The sequence below is a fragment of the Notamacropus eugenii genome, chromosome 2 (assembly GCF_028372415.1).
Source record: "Notamacropus eugenii isolate mMacEug1 chromosome 2, mMacEug1.pri_v2, whole genome shotgun sequence".
NCBI classification, from domain to species: domain Eukaryota; kingdom Metazoa; phylum Chordata; class Mammalia; order Diprotodontia; family Macropodidae; genus Notamacropus; species Notamacropus eugenii.
The window spans coordinates 179,281,660-179,305,959 of record NC_092873.1 but is presented as its reverse complement, the minus strand read 5'-3'; the positions used below and the strand labels follow the sequence as shown (position 1 = coordinate 179,305,959).

Here is a 24,300-nt window from a genome sequence, read left to right as displayed (position 1 = left end):
CTCTTCAATGTTTTGAGACATTTTACTATTTAACCAAGAAAAACCATCCCTAAAAATAAATAAAATATCAGCCAAACCTTCTTTTTTCTTCCTCTTCTTCAAGTTATGGTGTTACTATATTATGTAGCACCTGTCACCTATTAAGAACTTGATCCAGAGTCAAGAAAGAAACAAAACAAATAAAAAGAAATCAGGAGCCAAAATGCATATTTCAAAATACATGCATTCCTTTAGAAGTGAACTCCTAAGAACCTCATTAAGAGACTATTGATTTATCATTTTGCATACATTATTAACCAAGGAGGCTGTCTAGTTTCCAAAGTTGATGTAGGAGGGGTGTTGTTACTACAGGAAGGCTTATTGGGTGAAACAGCAAAAAGTAACTTGAAAGTCTAACAGATGGAAAGGAGAAAGAAAACAAAAATATCACAGACACAAGAATTTCAAAGACATGATGGTATAGGGTAACTTGAAATAGAGACAATCAGCCCTAAGCTCCTTAACAATCTACATTATTAACTTGTTAACTCAGAGGTCAATAATGCATATCATAATGAAGAATGAATAGCTCTTGTACCCCATTCCATATTATGGACAGACAGAGACAGATGGACTGACAGATAATAGAGAGATAGATAATGTCTGTTATTCAGGACTTTTAAAATCACTCATATGAGCCTACTGAGTAAGTTGACATTATCTGCCATAAATCTTTCAAGGGCAAGATCTTTAAAGCAAAGGCTGTAACAACTTTTTACCCAAAAAGTAGGCCTCCAAACCATTGCAATTGGAGGTTAGTTGCTACTGATTGTTTCTTCTATTCACCTATGCTACCTGTTCCCAGTCACACTTAAACTACTCTCTTTTGGCAAAGTTTAAGAAAATATTCATCTCAGGAGAAATGATGGTTTTTAGTTTTTAAACTCTTGCTTCTTGGGACTATAGAGAGTATATTTTTGCATCCTGAGAGAGTTCTGATCCTACTCTACCATAGCATCTGTCTAGCACTGTTCTAGAATCCCTGGGCATAGAAAACTGAAACTTTACTGATGTGCATCAGGGATAGGGCCTTTTCTGTATAAAAAGAGAAGTATCCTTGGTGCTTCTACCCTGTTTGCAATGCTACAACCCCTCCATTAGCTATCAGAAGTCTTAACATACCATTTAGGGTGATGGTATCTCACATGGGGCACTGTTGCCCTATCTTTGGTGCTGCTACTCCGTAAGTGTCTAGAAGTTGCGGCCCCTCCCAACTGCTCTAGGACTGCAGACATCTCTAATACCTAGATAACCCAGTAGAGACATTGCCTCCTCCCCATAAGTTGAACTTATGCAACCAGCTTCTGTGCTCTTTATATTGGTACAGATGAAGACCAAGCTCAAAATCTAGAGGAACCACCAAAACCCTATCCTATCTTCAGCTCTTTGACATCTGTTGACTGCAGAAAATATTTCATTAGACATCATTCTGACTGATGTACATAGTTTCTTTCCTTCCTATCTGTAGTTGTGACTTTGACATAAAATTACGCATTTATGGATAATGGGTATTGTATTTCTTGTCTTCTCAATGAGTGAGGGAGGGAGTAGAGGAAGAAGGAATTTGGAATTGAAAATAAAAAATAAATTTAAAACATAAATGAATTCTCAAGGCAAAACTATGTCACATTACAAGAGGAAGGAAGGAAGGAAGAGAGGAAGGAAGGAAGGAAGGAAGGAAGGAAGGAAGGAAGGAAGGAAGGAAGGAAGGAAGGAAGGAAGGAAGGAAGGAAGGAAGGAAGGAAAGAAGGAAGGAAGGAAGGAAGAGAAGGAGGGTAGAAGGGAAGGAGGAAGGAAGGGAGAGGGAGAGAGAGAGACAGAGACAGAGACAGAGAGAAAGAAAAAAAAGACAAAGGAAAGAAAGAATGAAATGGAAACTTCCCACCTGATGAGTATAAGATTAGGTCCATGAACGGCTGCTGTTAATTTCAGCTTGGACAAGATAGACCCAGTCTCAAAAAAAAAAAAAAAAAAAAAAAAAACCAACCAAAAAAAAAAGTAATGTGAATAAAAGAATCTTATCAATTCCTCTTTTCAATCCCCATCTCAATCTATTGAAATAATACCTATTCTTCAAGATCTAGGTCAAATATCCTTTCTTTCATGAAGTCTGCTCTGATCAGCCCAGCTAGACATTACTGCTCTTCTAAATTCTTTTTACTTCATATTTGAACCTGGCATAGAATCAACATTGATTATCATGGTACTTATCATGTATTTTCTTGTATTATAACCTTTTATGTATAGATCATTCTTTCCTTATCAGAGAGAACAGGAGCATTTATCTGATATATTAAAGTGTTTACAAGTTTTAACTTTATCTATTATTAGTGTCACCAGATTAAGCAAGATTATATAGAAAATAGGATGTGTGTTCTGGTAGGAAGCTTTTATGACATGTTGCAGAAAATATTAATTATTCAACTAAGAACAGAAGTGTATGAAAAATGTTAAGGACAATAAATAATAAACCCAAGGGCTAATTAATTTACTAGCTATTGCATATTTAAAACAGTAGTATGTCAAATATTTCTTGGGTAGAAAAAATCAATATGATAAATTAATACTTTGATTTGGATAGCGATAGTTTAAAAGAGACCAAAATTTAATGTATAATTCTAAAATATTATATTTGCAGCCAAAACCAAACAGTAGTAATTTAGTGTATGAATCTTAAGGAAGAACACTTATTAGGAAATAAACTCCATTGTGTGGAACTCAGTTAAATTCTTGTAGGCTCATTTTCACCTAGAAGCATTCATATGTTAAACTTCCTTATATCCACAACTTTCTGTTCAGTAAGAAATATAATTGCAACATTGAGAATTTATTTACTTAAAATACTTAAGTATATTTCCTTAGTATGTAAGTTACTGCAGAAAAGATTCTTTTTTTGTATTTTTATCTGTAATGCCTATATCTAGCACATAGTAGATGCTTAATAAAGGTGTGTAGATATAGAGTCTTTTAAATTAAAAAAATCTTTATTGCCACCAAATTTTAAAATATCAAATGAAAATCACTATGCTAGTATTCTTGTAGTTGTTGATGATGATGATCCTCCCTTTCTCCTCTGCAATTACCACTGCTCTATTGTAGACCCTCATCATCTTATACCTCTACTGCAATAGCCTGTTAGTGGGTCTTCCCATCCATACTCCAAATGATCTTCCATTCAACAGCCAAAGTGAAACACAAATCTAAACACATCGCTGCCCTACTCAGTAAACTCCAGTTGGCATTCAAAGCCTTTCATAACCTATCCAGTGACACTGGCCTCTTTCCTGTTCCATGAACAAGCTCTCCATCTCTCGAATCTGACCATTTTCTCTTGCTCTTCCCCATGCCTAAGACTCTCCATCCTCAGCTCCTCCTACTGATTTCTCTCTTTCTTCCTTGAAATTCCAGCTACAATTCCATCTTTTATAGGAAGGTTTTTCCAAACCACTCAATTCTCTTTGCTAAATAGTTTTTATTTATCCTATTTATGCTTTGTATATTTTTTTTGGATGTTATTTCTCCCATTTCATTTAAGTGCCTTGAGGACAGAAACTTTTTTTCTTTTTGAATCTCCAGCAATTAGTACAGTGCCTGGCATATAGTAAGTGCTTAATAAAGGTTTGTTGATTAACTGTGATTCATTTATATAGTGTAAGTGTGCAAAATACTTCCTTTAAAGTAAGTATTAATAATAACCACTTTATAAGTAAAGAAACTAAGACCCAGTGTGGCTTTAATAACTTGCCCATATTCCACAGTTACCAAGTGTCAGAGTCTGTCCTCTATCTCCAAATTCAGTGTTCCTTTCACTAAATTATGCCACAGGTTAATTATAAATTATTCTATATACTCTTCTTTCCTTTCCTACTCTTAATAAGCCCATCATCATATAAACAGCATTAACTATAGGTATACATGCATATATATATATATGAGGTGTGACCCAATTTATAAATGCTAAAACTTCAAAATAAAGTTTTATATAACCTCATAACATTGTGAATCATGCCAGTTTCCTTTTAAAATTTTCTAATTATTTCTAATAGACAGAGTGGCTTTAAAACTGAGAAAAAGAAGGAAAACTGTTCATCTAATAAAATTCACTGTGTTCTATAAAAATATCATTTATGCAATACTTCTAAAATATGATATTATTAAAAGATATGACATTTTAAATATATGACCATCATCTTAACCTGATGGTGCCTTGTTTTATAGAAAATGAAGCAAGTGTTTAAGTGTTACCATATCATCTCTGAATATAAAATGCAGTATGTCTGGAATGTGAATACCCCAATTTTCTGAAGAACAATTAGGTAGACTGAAACTATAATAACTATGCCATAAAAAAACTTCAAAGGCAAATATTTCTATAATTCAGGTATTTTCAGTAGAACACTTTTTTTGGCATCCAGTGAACTAGTTAAATTTTTTTTTTTTTATTTTATCCCATCCTCTCCAGGCCAACACCAGGAATGGAGTGTGGTAACTGAAAACTCCTATGAGATGAAATACATACCATCACAGAGATGTCAATAAGTAATATTTTACATTGTTCACTGAGTTTCTAAATACAAATTTCTTGTTATTGTTATGGTGGCTATTATTTTGTCAGAGTTATCTGGACTGTCCTGCCAACTAGAAGTACTCTTTGAAAATATGCATATGATGTCATATAGAACTCAAATAAAAATAAAAGTATTAGTATACTTACATTTATAACAGGTATTATTACTGTATTCATGCCATTGCTAATATATTGATTTCTATTTCAGTTTCGTTTTTAAAACAACTGAAGTATGTTCTGAAAACTCAAATGCATTTTGTCAATAATCAAAGTCTCTGACAGCATATTTTAGTATGTCCTTCGGATAAAACTTTCATAAACATTATTTTGAGCAGTTTCTGAAAGGTAACTACTGAAGTCCATCTAAGAAGATGTTAACACAATTTTTAAAACTAAAATTATGCTTTTTTAAAACCTTTATGAGCAACAGTGTAGTGGTTGTACAATCTGAAACATTTTAAGAAATTATTTTAGCAATGAGTTTCCAAAACAGTTCTTCAGCCCAGATAATTACTAGACTCAAAATAATGCAAATAAAAACATTTTTGTTCATAAGGGAAGCAGGGAAACACTTACCTAAATTTATTACACTAAAGCAATATGCAGGTGCATATTCTGAACCAACTTAGATGACAGTTGCAGCGCAATTATGATTTTAATGTTTATCATGCCAGTAACATCCCAAAGACATTTTTTCACCATTGCTTCAAATACTAACTCAATAAACTTAACAGAAAATTCTGCTGTGCACTTCTTTATCTCTTTAAAAAGAAAGATGTATTTGGGAACTATGTCTAGCTAGTTTTAGTGAAATGTCTGTGATGGAATTCTAGGAAATTTTCTGCCAAATCATGAACAAATGTACACTATAAGAATGATTATGTAAATGAAGCTAAAATTTGTTCAGTGTAACATTTTCCATGTAAAATGAAATAAATGAAACAATTCAGAGATATGTATATGCGCAACTCTTTTCCTTAACACAAATTCTGAGTTCTGGAATTAACTTAAATTTTGGGCTCCCTAATACAAGTTTCAGAGAGGATCTTTGATAAATAATGATATCAACAAAAGCAAATAATAATAATTAAAAATAATAAAACAAAATTTTATAATGATAAATCCTCTTATCCCAAAATTTCCTGGGAACTCTTACTATAAAGGGATTATATAGACTACGTTTCTGATTATGAGAGTCAGAAGTCAATAGAGATAGATTTATGTTGATTTCCTTTTTCCTAATTCTATTAATCAAATAATAAGATTCCCTGATGTTTATTGTGCTGGCAAGTGGATTACATTTGCTTCCCAAAGACCAGATGGGGCACCTCATCATAAGTAGGCTGGACAAAATTTTGTAATGAGTTCCTGGGCCACAGCAACCCATGAAATTATGAGGTCTATACTCAATTACACATTAATTAACTAAGAATCCTATCACTCTGGAGGAAGACTGCAAACAACTGTAGGGATAGGGTGGGTTGTAATTACTTTAAAAGTCAGCAGTATAAATATAAAATTAGTTTTGTATTATAATGATTGGAATGAAATAATAATTTATACATAATGCAACTGAATTTTTTAAATGGTAATAATGCATGGCATGCTATAATGAACTCAGATTATAATGGGACAATAAGAATGATTTTCTCTGTCATGCTCAAATTTCTTTTCATTGGTTTTCTCAACTCAGACCAAGATTGTCAAATGAAAGCTGTCTTATTTCCACCACAATGTGCTTCACATAAGCACACCAAAATTATACCCAGGAATTATCTCTTCCATCTCTAGTCTCCCTGTCTTTACACTGACTGCCCCCATCCTTGGAATGCTTTATTTTCTCACTAGCCTGTCAGAATCCTTGACTCATTTAGACTCATATCAAGTGCAACCTCCTCCATCTGACTTTTTCAATCTCCCCAAAATGCTTGTGTACTCCTCTCTATGCTGATTTCCATCTATTCAGTATTTAGCTTATATGTACTGATTTATGTATATGGTGTCTTTCCATTTGGAATATAAGCTCATTTAAGAGAGTGTTGCTGTTTTTATTTTGTATCTTCAGTGATGAACACAGGCCTTAGCAAATAGTAAGTGCTTAATAAAAGTTATTAATTGATCTCATATCACAGCTTCATATCTCTTCCCTTTTCTCTATCATTTCAACTGCAGAGGTTTACTTTTCACACTGACACTCTCAAAATATAGAATACTTTAATTAGAAACACATCTAACATTTCACTGAATAGAATTTGCACTTCAAATTTTCCATGAGGATGCAAGACATCATTGGGTTTGGAGAAGCAGTAGGCATCAAGTTCTATCCATTCTAGAGCATGCTTCTTGACTGGATGCCCTAATGAACTGGGGAGTTTACTTTCTACCCCTCCTTTACAGTTTTTATATGGAAGTTGTAGGGAAATAGATTTTTTTAAAGACCACAAATGTCCCTGTAATACATTACTGATGTTGTCGTACTGTATATCATCAAGATAATGGGTATATAATGGATAGATTCTATTAAAAATAATCCACTAAGTTTTCCCTTTACCTTAATAAAGAGAACAATTACAGAGGGGTTTTTATATAATAAATGTTTAAATAAGGGCAAAACAATTAACCAAGGAGAAAAATACCTCTTCCAGAATCATGGAAAGGCCATACTTTCCCCTCTTAAACTGTGTATTACTATAAATATAAAAATACCTGGAACCTGATATAACTTCAGTTTTAAAGTTTGAATAATAGTTTAAAAATAGGAATAGGGTTGAAAAAGGTAGGAAATTGTATAATCCCTCCCAATTCTCTTCCTTGCTAATGTAGGCTGGGGATAAATGTTTACTTAAGGTTCATTTCTCTATCCCCACTCTCAAATAATGTTTGTGATTTATTCTAGAATTTGTTTCATTCTAGAACAAATGAACTAAACAGGACAATGGATAAATCTTCGTGAATGTAAGCGTACGCTATTGTACTTAAGAATGCGTTTTTAAAATCAAATATTCAAGTAAAATATCACTAACAGAGTCAATAAGCAACATTTAAAACAAACTTTATCTTTATATTCACTTGTGATTCTTGTTCTTTTATGAGTCAAGCACTAAATGGTGGATAAAGGGATGGTGAGTAAAATTATAACAGTGATCATTTCTATTTTCCTGTGATCTTTATTTTCACTTATTTTCTACCCCAAATCATTGTTTTAAGATTCTGGTTTCTTTATTCTCATCTTTGATGGCCCTTAAATATGATTTAGATAGCAAATTTCCAGGCTATGATGTGGTCATTTTGCCAGAACAGTCTAACATTTGAAAATGTTTTAGGTGGTAGGTCCATGAGAAAGAACTGTATGTGGCTATAGAAAACTATATCGAAAAATTTGCTTGATGGATTACAATATTCAAACCAAGTAGAAAATGAAGTACCATTGGAACTCTGAGACACATCATTACTAAACTAAGCAGGTGACTTATCATGTAATTCATACTATTAAGTTTATAGCTTTGAATACTGGTCTTAGGAAAAGTGGTCAATTTGCATTGAAGGTGGTGGATGAAAAAAGTGTCAGAAGACCCAAAAGGAGCCCCTAGGCCAGTTTTCCTCGGTGTTCTTTCCCTGGTAGTTCTTTCTAGTCAGAGAGGTTCCAAAAGTTCTTGTCCTCACTGCCAAAAATAATGGGCTCTGTCTAAGAACTATGGAAGAAAGTAATTAGCTCTTTCCATCTTCTCATACCCTATATCCTAAGTTGCCCATTCAAAATTGCATCTTCCTTTTCCTTTACACAGGCACACAGAATGAAAGAGAATCTAATTGCTGGACAGTTAGAGGAATTCTTGGTCCAATCTTTACCTCTATAGGAATGCCCTCTATAAACATACCTCAAAATAACCAATCCATTCTCCACTTGAAAACCTCCAATAAAAGCATATTATCTTCTGAGCCTGCCACATTCCACTTTGTAATAGCTGTGATTATTAGAAAGTTTTTCCTTATATCAAACAAACTTGCCTCTCTCCAGTTTCCAGTCATGGCTCATAATTCTGATCTACAAGGCCAAGTAGAACGTGTCAAATGCCTCTAATACATGATAGTTCTTTTAATAATTAAAGACTGCTATCATGCCGTATGATGTCTTTTTAAAATTTTCCCTCCTTTAAGCTAACATCCTCAGATATTTTACAAGACTTTGGTCCTTTCATCAAAATGCATTGATGCATTCCAGGTTATCTATGTCTTTCTTAAAAAGTAGCTCTCATCCCTGATCACAGTACTCAAGATGTGGTCTGAATAGAACACAGAGGACTATTGCCTCCCTCACTGTGGACATCATGAATCTATTAGTGCAATCTGAATTATACTTTTTAAGTTTTCTTATTTTTGCTGTCAAATTAGTACTCTTTCCTACTTTGTTTTAAACACAACATATAGTGCAGACTCCTGTGTATACTATGAGACATTTGTTAAAAAGTTAAGAAGAAACAGAATTGGCCCATTTGCAGGCTCTCTAATTCTTTCAGGGGTACTGAAATGAATGCTTTTGGCATTCCCATCATCCTCCCTATGTTCCTGCAGCACTATGAACTAAAACAATTAGTTTCTGTGATTTACTTAGCCAGGCATTGTAGAGCTCTTAAATTGAAACAAATCGGCAAGGGCTGACTGCAGTTCCCAGCAGCTAGTCTACCAAGATATTTATTGAGCTGACACATTTGCAGAGACTACAGCTAGGCAGTCTGCCTGCCTCAGGGTGTCTGGAAATTCAATTGTAAAGAAAGAGGCAAGGCCAGAACTAGAGGCAGAGCAGGACTACATTTTTTTTTCCTTATGAGGTGAAAAATACAAGTAGAGCATCATAGTATCAATATTTTAAACTCCAGTTTTTACTTTTACATTTTATTATCTTGGAATAAATGTCAATGGGAAATTATGTTTTTTCTTCAAGAGAAAAATACCTCTGTAGAAATGATACATACTCCAAAAGTCTCTTAGGGATCTAATGAAAATGTAAACAGGGTTTTTGATGGTATTAGTTGGAAATTAAAAAAAAGTTTTAAAACATTCTTTGCATGTGTTTGTGCATGAAAGTTGCAGAGTCAGCCTTTACACACACACACACACACACACACACGCACACACATCTGTATAACAAAAATGGAAAAGGGATCAAATGTTTTATTTCTTTCCTAACAAATTGTATTTTCTGAATGATCTTAATTTTTATTTCAAAGATCAAATTAATTCAGCTCAGTTATCAGAAAAATTACTTTCATTGCTTTAATTAGTAGCCTAGGAAAGGTAAAAGGAGGGTAGGTGTTTATTATATTTTTATTTTTCTTGTGAATCATCCATCCATATTTGGATGATATAGCATCTTGTCATCTTGTTTTGTAAATAAGAACACCTTCAGGGTCATCAAAAATAGGAGGTCAGGTTTCTCATAATTGATTTACTAAATCAATTATAGAGAGATGGTTCTATAATAAATTATTGTTGTTTTTATTCATATAAGTATAGATAAAATATATTATATATAGTTTGAAAATACCCACTCAGTTTTTCATAAGATTAAATTCAGAAGTTTGTTAATAATTCACTTCACTTCAATGGGTCTCTGATATCATCAGTGTAGAAATTTCCTCCATTGGTACAGGTAGCAACCCTACCATATCTCCTTACCCTGTGTGGTTCTTGTGAAATTTTTCTCATCAACCCTCTATAAAGGAGTTTCTCAATTTGTTGGAGACTAATGTTTCTATTAAAATATGTGTGATGTTAATAATATATCTGTAGAACATTAATGATAAAAGCAAAAATATTGAGAATAGTAGTGATATAAATCTAAGTTCTTTAGGGCATTTCAGGACAAATGTTGGATGGAGAGAGGGACAATAAATAAAAGGATTTTCCTGCATTTCATTCAAGAAAATAAGAACCCAAGAAAAATATAACATTTAAAATTCTATTCTGCAAGAGTAAAATGGGAATGTTTTCTTCTGAGTGAGAAGTGTGGGGCAGGTTGGTTCCAAAGGCTTACAACAAAATTGGCATTTCATTTCAATGTGACAATAGCCTTCTTGACAGCAGATTAGTTTAACATTGAACATCCCAGCAAAACAGTTATCTATTTTCGAGTGCATAATAATTCATTGTTGCCCTTCACTGTACATTAAATGTCACCCATCATTGTGACAGGAATATAAAAGTGATTGCACTTCAAGTCAGGAGCCAAAATGAAAGCTGTTAATGCAGCCATTTACAAGGTGGTCTTTTTAACCTGGTTAAGTTTACAAAAGTGTTCTATTTGGAATATCTTCACTTCAGAAGAAAGGGAAAATATAGAATGTCCATTAAAATCACATACCATCTCTCTATAGCACTATCTGCAGTCTCCATACCATAAACCTTGTTATGTGTGAAATAGTATTATAGTAAGTATATACCCTTAGTTCCCATATCTTATAGACTAGATCTTCAACACATCTAAGCTGCCCTGCCCTATTATTCTATCCTAATTTTTATACTGTACTGGTTAAGTTCTAGCAAAATTTCAGACTGTGCATAATGCTCTACACAAAATAAAACAAAAAAATCATATCCATTTAATTTGGGGATGTGGGGGAGAGGGAAGGGAAGTCAAAAAAATCTACCACTAAACCATCTTTTCAGTAGTATATTCTGTCTGCTATTTTCTACAACAAAGAGATCCTGGTTTTCCAACTAAGTACCTTCTTATCACAGGTATAAAGTTTTAACAAGAAGGAGATAGTTCATAAATTTAAGGAACAGTGTTTGTGAGGGTTCCTATTGCGATGGCTTTTAGCCTTGCAAACAGATATGAATAATATCTACAATGTTAAAGTGTACAAGCAATAGCAAAGACCTGGAAGAGAAGGGCACTGACAAATGACATGAATGCCTTGCTCTCAGAATAACTGGTTATCTTGGGCAATTAGATACATTCCAGAGAACAAATCAGGACTAGAACAGATGTTAGAACTAGCACTTATCCTAGGCATCTTTTCCAGGTGGATTCTAAGATTGTCCAAAGGTTCCAAACAACTTTAGGGGAAAGAATTATAAGTCACAAGCAACTCTGAACTGCTTCGCTGATCAAATGGCTTGGCTAGAAGTGAAAGCAGAAGTACTGTTACTGTTCTCCTAGAAACTGGGCAATCTAGAACCTTTGAGATCTATGTCCTTTTGCTGTACCTCTTCCTACTGGCATACACACCACTGTTGTTCTAGTTTATCCTCACACAGTTGTTAACATTACCAAAAACATTCCTTCGTGTAAATCATCACTTAAGCTCCCAAATTAATCCAATACATGCCTAATGGGGAGGGGAGGAGGAGGGACTCCCTTTGTCTGATATGTTATATTTGAAGCAATGTGAAAAAAATTCTCTCATTAACAGTATAAAGGAAGTGTGCCCTGACCAGAAATTTTGACATGATTAACTGCCACCTCTATACTAGCATGCCTGTTTAAAAGAAAAAGGAGAAAGACAGGAAGGAATATCTGAGACAAATATGACTAATTATAGCCTCTTTTCGAAAGACTTCTTGTGACTTGACATTATCTTTACCACGCTCTAAAAATGTAGTGGAAATAATGCAATGTGTAAAATCCTGCTAATGACTGCTATTCCTCTTCTGGATGGAACTCATTCCTTACATTGCATCAGTTCAAAGCTGTTGGTAGCACTCCATTGTTAATATCAGTCTATAACCAGATCACAATGACTTAAGGCCACCCTCTTTGTTCAAATAAGGGATCTCAGTTTATTTAGATGGTCTTGCATTATGCTGATTATGTCAGTATGCTACGGGAATAATAAATATCATTGTGAAGAAAACATTTAATAATGATATCATACTATTAAAAAAAATTAGAACTCCAAAGCAAGTTCTTTAGTTCTGGGAAGATTTCTGCCTTGTGAATATCTGTAAAAAAGTAATATATTGTTCACCAAATGGCTTTCAACCTTATCTATTCTTTATAAACATACAAAGGGGTTTGGGTATGCGGTTGGGATAGAATACAGACAGGACATATTGACTTTAGTTAAAATCTTTAAAATATATCAGTAATAAAATCCTACTTTTAAATTATACTTAAGGGGTGATCATTTTATGGGAAAGAAATCTTTTATATCCTATTTGCCAGAAAAGTTTACATTAAAAGATCATTATTGGATATATCAGTAAGTAATTGATAAGAATAAAATAATATACTATTGATGTGATTATAAAATGAATCATATATTATTGGTGTCTATCCTAAATGAGTAATGTTTATTCTTTAAAATAGCTTTTGAGAAAATGTTTTAATATCCATTTAGATAACTATATTATATGCATGTATATATTTTGTGCAAAATTTTGTGCTGGAAAAACAGGTTTTAGAAGTTTAGAAAAATATATTGAGTAAAATATTAAAAACTGAAACATCTTACAAAAAAACATGGAAAAGTAAGACAAAATAAACAGAGAGGACATGAGTTCTTTTTTTTATATGTGTATTCCAACTAGAAAAATGGATATTATTTTGTATATATTCATATTGTAGTACTAAAGACTGTAATAATAAACAAGAACAATAATAATGATAAGCTAGACTTTTTTGGCTGTAATTGAGTAATGCCTTGGTTACACATTTTCAATGTTTCCTAACTATTGGTATAGAGGAGTCAATCTCACAATTGGAAAATACTCCATAGCATACCAAGAAGAATAGGTTTTCCATAAATGAAAACTAAGAAAAAGAAAAAGAAGTCCCAGTACTGGACAGGAAGAAGGATAGAAGCAATTCAGCAAAAAGAATAACCATCCAATGGAGGGACTCACATCAAAAAGAGGCCAGTCCTACATTTCACTAATTTCTCTACAGTTTACAGTGAAGCTGTGCATAGAGGGCACTCGGAAACTCTGACCTCTTCAACTTTATTCCACTACTATTTCATAAAATCACAAAGTCAAATAATGTGAGCTGTAGAGAGCCTCAAAGGTTTAATGCAACTGAGGCCTGAGCAGGAACTCACTATGTGACATTTCCAATAAGTGGGACTCATCCCTTTATGACATTATTTTAAGTTCCCAAACTACCCTATGTGTGATCTCCTATGGACATGCTCCAATTTATTAATTTTCTCCTTCCTAAAATGTGACACCTGTAAGAGAATATAATACTAGACACAAAGGCTAAACAGGGTGAAGTACAGCAACCCTACCATCTTGATAATTCTGTGAATTATGGTTTTATCATTACAGTCAAATGAAATATTTGTTTTTGTTGTTAGTTTGCATGTTTGCTTTTGTTTTAAAGGAATCAAATAACTGCATTGATCTATATTAAACCTACAGTCCATGCAGGAAAAAAAACCCTGAACTTTTTCATATGAACTGTAAATTTACATTTATTCCTATTAATTTTAATTTTATGATTTTAGCCTAAGATCTTTTTGTTTCCAGAATCCATAGTCCAAAGTTGTACCTGTCCTTCCCAGCTTTGTCATCCATAACAATTTGGACAAGCATATATTGCCTTTTTTTTAAATGCTTCTATTTACCACATACCTCAATTCTTTCTGGAAGCTAGCTGAGATGCCAGCGAACCAAGACTTTTGCAATTTTTGCTAGCTATCAGTCTTCAATTTTGTTCTTTTATTCAAGAGTCTTTGGAATAGCAATAAATCACCAAGAGTGGAAGTAAGACACTGTCTTTATATGACAAACTGTCAAACTACTCTCATAAGGCTGTCCTTACCTCCTATCTCTCATTCTCCCTTTTACGTTCACTCTCTATATGGTCATCTAGTGGATTCCAGGAGGTAACAGGCATTTAGGTTTCATAAACATCTATAATAGGCATTCTCACTAATGTTTTCAGAGTAACAGGTCCTATGGAGGCTATAGACTTTTAAATTTGGGGTTCATATAATTACTAAAACAAAAATTTTTTTTGCATTATCTTTAGTTTGTCTTACATATTTCTATAAACTTTATATAACTTTCTTTTTTATATAAAAAGGATGTTTAAATGTTGAAGCAAACATCATTAATAAATAAAATACTTGTTTCATTATTAACAATAATACTAACCTAATTTTTCTTGGTTTTATGTTCTACTTAAGATACCATATATTGATGTTAAATTATTGACTTTTAGTTTTGAAAGCTAATAGTATAGTTACATTTAGATTATTAAAAGTCAAGTAAGTGTTGAACTTAAGATTTAAAAATTCAGACTGACACTGAAATCTTATTTCATGTCATTTGAATGTTGTTACTTTGACTATAACAAGAGTTCAAGAGAGTGGAAGGCTGGATTTGAATTTTATGATTTTCTTTTTGCCTTTTGAACTTCAAATGAGACCTTCAGGTTATCTAATATTAGTGTTTTTATTTGAAAATATCCAAAGCAATAAAACCACCATTTTTTTTCATCAAAACTTACCAACAAAAAATCTAAGGCATACTATATATAGCACATTTTTTATTTTCTTATTACAGTATATACTACAAATACTTTATTTTTTTATTCTATCTTAAGAAATACACAGTCATCTAAAGCATGCCACTCCCTCAAAAATACTCAAATTTTTAAGGATATTGGGGCTCTGGTTATAAAACTATGTGGAAATTTTTCTTTTCAAATTGTTAGGAATAAATAATACTTCCAAATTCTTTAGGATGAAAATGCAATTGATTAGCCAGAGTTCTACTTTTTAAAATACTATACAAAATAGCACGCTATGACCCAGTGTTCATAATCAGGCAAACTAAAGAGGGCAAAATTCCATGAAGCAAAATTTTGAATTTTCATTAATTTACATAGGTGTTCAAAGTTGTGACACATGAACCCTTGAGGTATCTTGAGATCTTTAAGGGGGTCCTCAAGGACAAACTATTTGACTACAAAAATACACTTCCATCTTCTAACTAAATATATGTGTGACATTAGATTCTCATAATATACTACTATAAAAATAACATAACAAATTGAATGAAGCAGATATGAGAATCTGTCTTCCAATAATCCAATCATTAAAGATATTTATAAAAATAGGTTAAAATGCCATTCTTGTCACAAAATTTTATTTGGAAAATATGGCTATTTTTTCATTGAAATATATACAATTTCAACATATGATGGGTTTATTATTGTTATTTTTAAATTAAGACATTTAAAAATAAGTATCAGTTTAAATTCCTATTATGGTATTATTGACAGACATAACCTACATAAACAAAAGCTGATTTTGAGGACCTCAATATTTTTTGAGAGTAAAAAGGGATTCTGAGATCAAAAAGTTTAAGAACTCTGCTGTATAGATTTTTTCTAAAAAGTATTTTTGTCAAGGAAAATATTTTGATACATCTAAGCTTTGTTGTTGTGATTACGTTCTATGCTTATCTGTGTGTGTGTGTGTGTGTGTGTGACACATACACACAAAAATCCAGAAGTATACAGTATCCTCATCTGGAATCACAAGAGTATTTGGTGTGGAAAATATTGCAAGACTAGTTGAAATTTTAAAGAATTTTAAGGGAAAACCAATTACTTGCAGGAAACACAATTTTAGAGATAAAGAAACACCACATCCAAGCGTATTTCCGCATTTGAGGTAATTCAAAGTTTGTGGAATGTTTTAGTTATATGATTGCTCCACAGAACTAGAGATGATTGTGTTGTATTGAGAACTCACCTTCACCTTAGATAGCATAGTATATTCCACTTAGTTAGGTCATATTTACTCTTCTATGCCTACTAGGGTTTTCTTTCCACTGTTCCACATATGGCCAACACACAGAGGGTAAGCGAATAGAGTATTGTTGGTGTATGTTTGCCTTAATGTAAAGCAGGATTGCTTCTATTTCAAATGCCATTTATACTGATGAAGTTTCAGTCGTTTTGATTGTTATTTAATTCATGAGATTGCCTTAGATTTAATGAATATCCTTGTCTAAAAATGTTTAGTTACTTAACACATTATAATATATTCTCCAAATATTTGACCACATTTGAAAATTGGAAAACTGGTTGATTTCCCTTGAATTGTGAGCTACTAACCTTGTTCTGGGCAAATTAAAGAAGGTGTAATCCAAAATCTTGAAACAATTACATACCAAGCACTGACTTTTCAAAGAGAAGCCCAGATTGCAAACAGAATTTTTAAGTGGATATATTCTATCTCATAGAAAAGTTTCCTGCTGAACACAAATCTAATTCTACCTGCAAGTGCAAATAGAATTTTCACAAGGACTCATGTTATTTCTGATAATGACATTAAACCATTGGGAAGGAAAAAAATCTTTGCTAATGTGACTCATGGCATGTTTGAATGCAACTACTTGACTCAATTTAACATTGTTTTATGTTTCATTTCAAGGTATTTTTTAAGAATTCATAATTTTTCCATGTTCTACAACTAAAGTATAAAAATAAATTATGCACAAAATACATATGTGATGATATTACTCAGAGATATTTCTGTGAATAGACTACATTCATTTAGAAACAAAAATAGACTATAAATGAAATTAATAGCATCCTGACTAATACAAACAACTGCAAGTTGTATATTTTAGCAAATTCTTTTGAAAGAATTATTATCTATGATACTTACTTAAGGAAATTAAGATCTGAGGGATGTTTATAAACAGTTATGATTATAATTAATAATATAATTCAACCAGTCCTTTAAGTGGGATGTTCATTATCAAAATATAGATATACATAAATATATATGTATGTATGTATATGTATACATTCATATATAATATACAGATATAGATATAAAACCACTTGAAAGTATAAAAATATGGTAAATTATTTTCTTCTTCAATGGACTTGGGTAAATTTTTTTTAAGTATATAGGTGTAATCATTTATCTAAAATACATTTAAAGTGTATGTCATTCATATGTTCAAATGCTTGTCTGATAACATCCTCGCATAGTTTTTATACATTTTTTTTTGTGAGATTAAATGAACAATAAAAAGGAAGAATTTAGAGAAATCAATGGTGAATTAAAGGAGCATTAGAAGCAAAATGTTTGTAAGGGCAAACAAAGCAGGATCTTTTGCTGTTGTTTTAGTATAATTAAGTGCCTCTGATTGAATCTTGCCTTTATCCAAGAGTCTCTACAAGGAGTAAAGTACAGAAACAAAGAGTTTTTTTTAAACTAGAAACAGTATAAGTATTTGAATTGTTAATGTCATTAAAAATCTTCCCCACGCATTAATGGGCCTGCCCATTAACGGGAGTTTGATTAGGGAAGATTTGTAGGAAGGCCCACACCTTTTATTAATGAGGCACTGGTTCTCCAGGGTTGGGATGCCCTCCGGCTCTAAAAAAAAAGGTATAAATACTCTCAGGATGAGGTTTTACTTTGGGGCTTAGTTTTTGGAAGATGCTTTGTGTGTCAGATGAGACTCTGGGAAGTCGGTAAGGAACCCCCCAGTTTTGAAAACCCAGATGTTGATGCTTTCCTCTCTAGCAACTATGGTCAGACAGCTGGACCTATCTGTTGATTTATGATATATATACGCACATATATATATATATATATGTATATATATATATATATGTATATATATATATATACATATATATATACATATACACACACACATATATATACACACATATATATGTATATGTGTATATATATGCATGTGTGTGTGTATATATATATATATGTATATATGTACATATATATATATATGTATATATATTCCTTATGCTAGAGTCTGGAAGTTCTGTTTGTTGATTTCCTGACCTAAGTGAAAGATATATGTGCTTAATTAAAGGAGATTGTTAACCCCTCAAAAGCTGCCTTTCCTTTTAGAAAAGCAGTTCACAGAACCTGTGATAGCAGGCACTCCTGTGTATGCTGGGGTGCTTACAGGTACAGGGTTCTAGGAAAAATATAGACTAGTGGAATTCATATATTTCTCTACTAGTAAAATGGAGCAAGAATAGCTCCAAATAGTTAGAATTTTAGCTATCAGATTTTATGCATGTGTGTATGAGGAGAAAAAAACATAGTTTTTGATTATATATATATATATATACATATATATATATACACACACAAATTTAAGACAGAAAATGTACTTAGGTCAATTTAGTAATACTTTTAGAAGTTAAATACTTTAACATTAGTCTAAAACACCCTGAGAATGTGGAATGCCTAAATGACTATTCAGTCAGTTATTTCATCATTTATGGTATAACAATAGCAATTTGAGAAAATCAAGAGTATATTTCTTAAAATATTATGCCTACAACTGAGTTTAAAGTTCTTAGACATTGTGTTTATCCTCCATTCAATTAAGAAAACAATTGACACTAAATAATATTAAAATGAAATATCAATTTGAATAATAACAATAGTAGGAGGGAAGAAGGAAGGAAAGCCAATTGTATATGGCTCAGTTCTATCATTGTTAGAGATATCACAGGGAACATGGTAAGATTTTTAAAGTAAGGTAACAAATTTTTTACATCGTTAATTATTGAAACTTTTAATTTGTGATGTAAATACCTGAAATAACTTAAATTGAAAAAGAGGCATGTATAAAATGTCATGCATGCTTATAGAAAGCTAAAAAAAAACAAGCTGGTTAGAAGTGTTTATATTTATAGCATTTTAAACTTATCCTTTCCTTTTACAGTAGAGTGGTATTTCTTACTTTGTTGTTTCAATTTTTTTACTGGATAACAGGTCAACTGAGGGAGGGTTGAATTTTGTACTATTGGGGAACTAGAAATAGTGAAGGGACACAGAGATATATAAATAGCTGAAAGCCAGGATATGCCTGTATGTGTATGTGTGTGTGCATGTGCATGTGCATGCGTGTGTGTGTTGGGGACAGGGTGGATAAGAGATCTAACTGACTCTTATGTATCCCTAAATAGCCTTATTTACTGGTTCATAAGTAGGAATTTCCAATTGTTAGGTATGCTATAGCGAGGATTCCTTTGGTGCATTAGTTGGAATAGATGGCTGCTAAGGTTCCTTCCAACTCTCAAATTCCATAATTCTGTGACTCAACAGAAATTCTTAGAAATGGAGAAAATAATCTTGATGAATATGGATAGCTAAGAGATTCTAATTAAAGACCTCAAAGTCTCCTGGCAAAAATACAGCTTACAGACATAATCAGCATACTGCCTGCCTATAAAGGCAGCATAGTGCTCTTTGATCAAGGATAAGGGAACCCTATGAACTCATCCTTTAAACATCATGAAGTACAAAGCAAAAGCAAAAGTAAAATCCATTGTGACTTTTGACAATCATTAGTGAGAAAAAGGAGGTAACAATTGCCAAAAACATCACAAAAGGGAGCATGTTACCTGGCTATGACAAAGAGCACACAACTGACACCCAAGTAAGCCAGCAGAATATACATCCAGATATCAGGGGAGAGAGGATTCAGGAAGGAGAAGACGCCTGGGTTTGTACCATTGGGTTTGCGGTACAAAATACTTATTCCAAGAGTCATAAAGGGCTTGGAAAAGTCGATGACCTTCTCTCGAACATAGGTAATAGCCAGTGGGGCAACTGCAAGGTCAGCTTTCTGTTGGCAGAAATATAAAGAGAAGAAAAATAGACTATAAGTCAACAGGAAGAAGGCAATCAAATTAGACAAAACAAAACTTTACATTGAGATGCTTTGTCACTGTAACAACTAAACTAAAACTTAATGCACTCTCTTTTATTCCTGAAATAAATGCCCAATCTATTCTTCTAGCTGTTTCTTATGCACTTTTAAATGAACAAAAATCCTTTTCTAAAAAATTTTAGGAATTAAAAAAATTGCAAAAGTCATTGTACATTTCTCAGAATTTGTCCTATCAAAAATTTACAAATTTCTACTGGACAGATTCATTTCGTATTGCTATTTTATTATATCTATAGCTCAAACTTAAAAGCATTTGTCTGATTATTTAACTCTTCCAATGAGAAGCGATTACAGTTTTAAAATCATGAAGATTAGTTCATTGGATTCAACCATTCATGCTAAAGGATGGTGATAATAATTTTTAAACTTTCCTATGTTTTCCATTCATTACATTATTCTGCTTTTATTTGCTGAATTTTTGTAATATTTTATAATATTCAAAAAAGTTCATTGTAATTATTAAATTATTTATTCATATTTTTAAGTTTGCTAATTCTTTCTTGTTTCTTAAAAATGATTAAACCAATCACTTTCAGAGACCATAGATTTAGAGATGGAGGGCATCTCTGAGGTCATTTAATACAACCCTTCTCTTTTTAGAGAAAAACAGACTCAGAGAAGTTAAGTGCTCAAAGTCATGTAGGTAGACATCAAACAGATTTGAAATCAGATCGTTTGACTTTAGAATCTTTGCATTCTAACATGCTGCCTTTTACACATGAGAAGCCTGGACCTAAGAGAAATGCATTGATTTATCCATGATCATCTAGCTGAGAAGTAGCAGAGGTGAAATTCAAAACCAAGTCTCTCGCAATTCTCAAATCCATAACTCTTTGTATTATACCACACTGCCTTTTAACTAGAGACTGAGAAAATACAGTTTAATCTTTTTAAAGATTTTAAATGGGAGTACTAACTTTGCAAGTAAGTTTAATATCATCTTTGGTAGTTTTCTTCACATTTTATTAATACCGTTCATTGTTGAGAATAACTGTGCCAATAAATAGACATTGGTGACTATTTGTTAACTTATTAAATAGTGGCAATCTAGGTGAATAAAATTATGCAATGCCCAAAAAAATCCATCTTGGTTTAATCCACTTTTTCTAAATTCAAACTAAGCTCATTGCATCAGTGGATCATAGATTTAGAGCCAGAAAAGACCTCAGGGACCACCTATACTCAGCCTCCTCACTTTAAACATAAGGAAAATAAGATATAATTAAATTAAGTGACTTGCCTGAAATAGGATTTGAACTCAATTTCTCTGCCTCAATAACTAGTGCTTTTCAAGTGAGAAAGTAAAATTCAGTCACAATTCTAACACTCAAAATGAAAGGTCCAATTTAAATAGTATCTATGAGAGAAATATTTGACAGACAATCAACAGGCACATAATTTTAACAAAGTGCAAAATCAAATGGAGAAAAACGGTGTCAAACACTTTTGGTGCACAATATGGTAAAGAAGAAAAGCAGCTAAATAAAAATGGAAAAATAAGAATTTAGCAATCAAAGGATATTAATGAATTTAACAAATGAGTTTGTGTCACATCCTCAATTAACTAATGTTAATGATTGAGGAAGGTATTATTGAAGAAAATAAGAGAAAAAGGAAAACTTCCCTATTTTACCTTAAATTTTGACAATTAGCAGGAGCATATTTTTAAATGAAACATCAGGTGACAAAGAATAGGACCAATTTATTACACCAAAGCCATAAAAATTATAACACAGGCCAGTCCTGAAATGGAGATGAATTTTTATTTATTCAGTCCTCAGGAGCATTTTCTATGAATACATTTGGACTTCATTACAGAATCTAATTTATAATGCAATCTTCTGGAATGTAATAGAAATTTTACTATTTAAAAGGTGTTTGCAACGATGATTGTACTAACTTGCCATCATGTTATCTTGTTATCAAAAGTCCTCCATTTAGGGGGCCCGGAGTATAGGGTTGGCAGGTGCTACTTTGCAGCAGAGTGATGGTTCAACAGGTATAATTAGGAAGTCTTTGTATATTTTAATTCTAATTTGGCTCTATCTAACAAATGAAAATGAGTTCTGCTGATTATATTCTGGTCCCTAAGAATATCACAAAACTGGGTATTATTTGTTAGTGACTGATCAGAAGTAATGAAGCAAGGATTTGTAACTAAGGTGAAAAATGAAATACATTTCTCATTCAATTCATAAAACAAACATTTATTAAGTAACTACTATGAACAAATCGTTAATCTAAGTAGGAGAGATACAAAGACAAAAATAAACATTCCCTGTCATTAAAGGAAAAGTGTGGGAAAGAAAAATGACTACCAAAGTGAAGGCCTATGGAGCTGTTGTGCTGACCTTATTGCTGTATGCCTGGGAAACCTTTACAGCATACCAGTGCCCTGACAGGGAAATGAATCACTTCCATTTGAATTGTTTTAGGAAGATTCTGAGGCTATCTGGCAAGATAAGATACCAGACACTGAGGTGCTTTCTCAAACTACACTGCCAAGCATTCAAACGCTACTGCAGAGAGTGTAACTATGATGGCCACATTGTTTGAATGCCAAATATTGGCATTCAAATACGCTTGCTTAAAAAACTATTTTATGGAGAACTCACACAAGGCAAATGCTGACATTGTGGTCAGCAGAAAACAAATATACTCTCAATGTCTCTCTTAAGAACTCTGGAATTGATTATGTGACATGGGAGACAATGGCACAGGACCTCCCAGCATGCCATGTCCTCATGAGAGCAAAGTAGAGTTGATATAGTTCAAAAGAAACAGGAGATGAACAAATTGAGAGAATCCACTCGAAATGTTCACATGAACCATTTGTGCCTAATCTGTGCTAGAGTATTCTGAGCTTGTATTGGTCTGATCAACCACAGTCAAGACACATTGAACTTGACTCTAATATAGTGATATTCTGGTCTGCTTTGAGAATGAACAACAAATGTGTGTATGTGTTTATGTGTGTGTGTACTTTTTTTCCTTTTTGAATCAATTTAGATATGAGTAAGGTGCAAGTACTGCCTGCCCCATCACCACCATTTTCCCCTCCACTGTAAAAACTTTCTTTTATGCCTTTTTTGTGTGAGATAATTTTTCCCATTCTTCCTCTCTCTTCTCCCTTTCCTTAAGGCAATCCTTCTTCTTGACTATTTTTTTTATATCATCCCAACATAATCACTCACTCTTCCAGCTTCTTTGTATGTAGAAATTTTCTAACTGCCCTAATAATGAAAAAAATTTCTTAGAAGATGTCTATCATTTTTTTTTCCATATAGAAGGGTAAAAGATAAACTTTAATAAGTTCCTCATGATTTTTCTTTCATGATTATTTTTTTATGTTTCTCTGTCTTGTATTTGACAGTCATATTTTCTATTCAAGAATGCCTGAACATCTTCTACTTAATAAAATATCCATTTTCTCCCTTTAAGAATTATACTTAATAATACTAGATAACTTATTTTTGGTTGTATCCCAGCTCTTTTGTTTTATAAGATACCAAATTCTTTAATTTTTTTGATGTGGCAGCTTCTAAATTTTGTGTGATCCTGACTGTGGCTCCATGGTATTAGAATGGTTTCTCTGTTGCTTCATGAAGTATTTTTTTCTTTGGCTATAGAGCTTTGGAATTTGGTTATAATATTCCTTGAGTACTCACTTTGGGATCGCTTTCAGGTAGTGATCAGGGTATTGTTTCCATTTTTATTTTTTCCTTTGGTTCTATTATATCAGAGAAATTATCCTTGATAATTTCTTGAAATAAGATGTCTACGTTCTTTCTTTGATCATAGTTTTCAGGTCATCCAATAAGTCTCTTGATCTGTTTTCAAGTTGTTTTTTTTCAATGAGATATTTCACATTTTCTTGTACTTTTTTCATTCTTTTGACTCCATTTTTTTTGTTTGTCTGTTTCTTAATGTCTCATGAAGTCCTAAACTTCTACTTGCCCACTTCTAATTTTTAAAGCCATATTTTCCTCAGTGAGCTTTTC

At 32.5% G+C, this 24,300-nt stretch overlaps 1 protein-coding gene across 1 annotated transcript in view; it reads right to left on the bottom strand.

Moving 5' to 3' along the window:
• The window catches only part of GRIK2 (glutamate ionotropic receptor kainate type subunit 2), a 791,214-nt gene that overhangs the window by 203,827 nt on the left and 563,087 nt on the right, over window positions 1-24,300 (bottom strand). Inside the window, exon 12 of the mRNA XM_072642936.1 lies at window positions 19,971-20,194. Coding sequence (XP_072499037.1) covers window positions 19,971-20,194 — 224 coding nt within the window. The remainder of the gene's footprint in view (window positions 1-19,970; window positions 20,195-24,300) is intronic.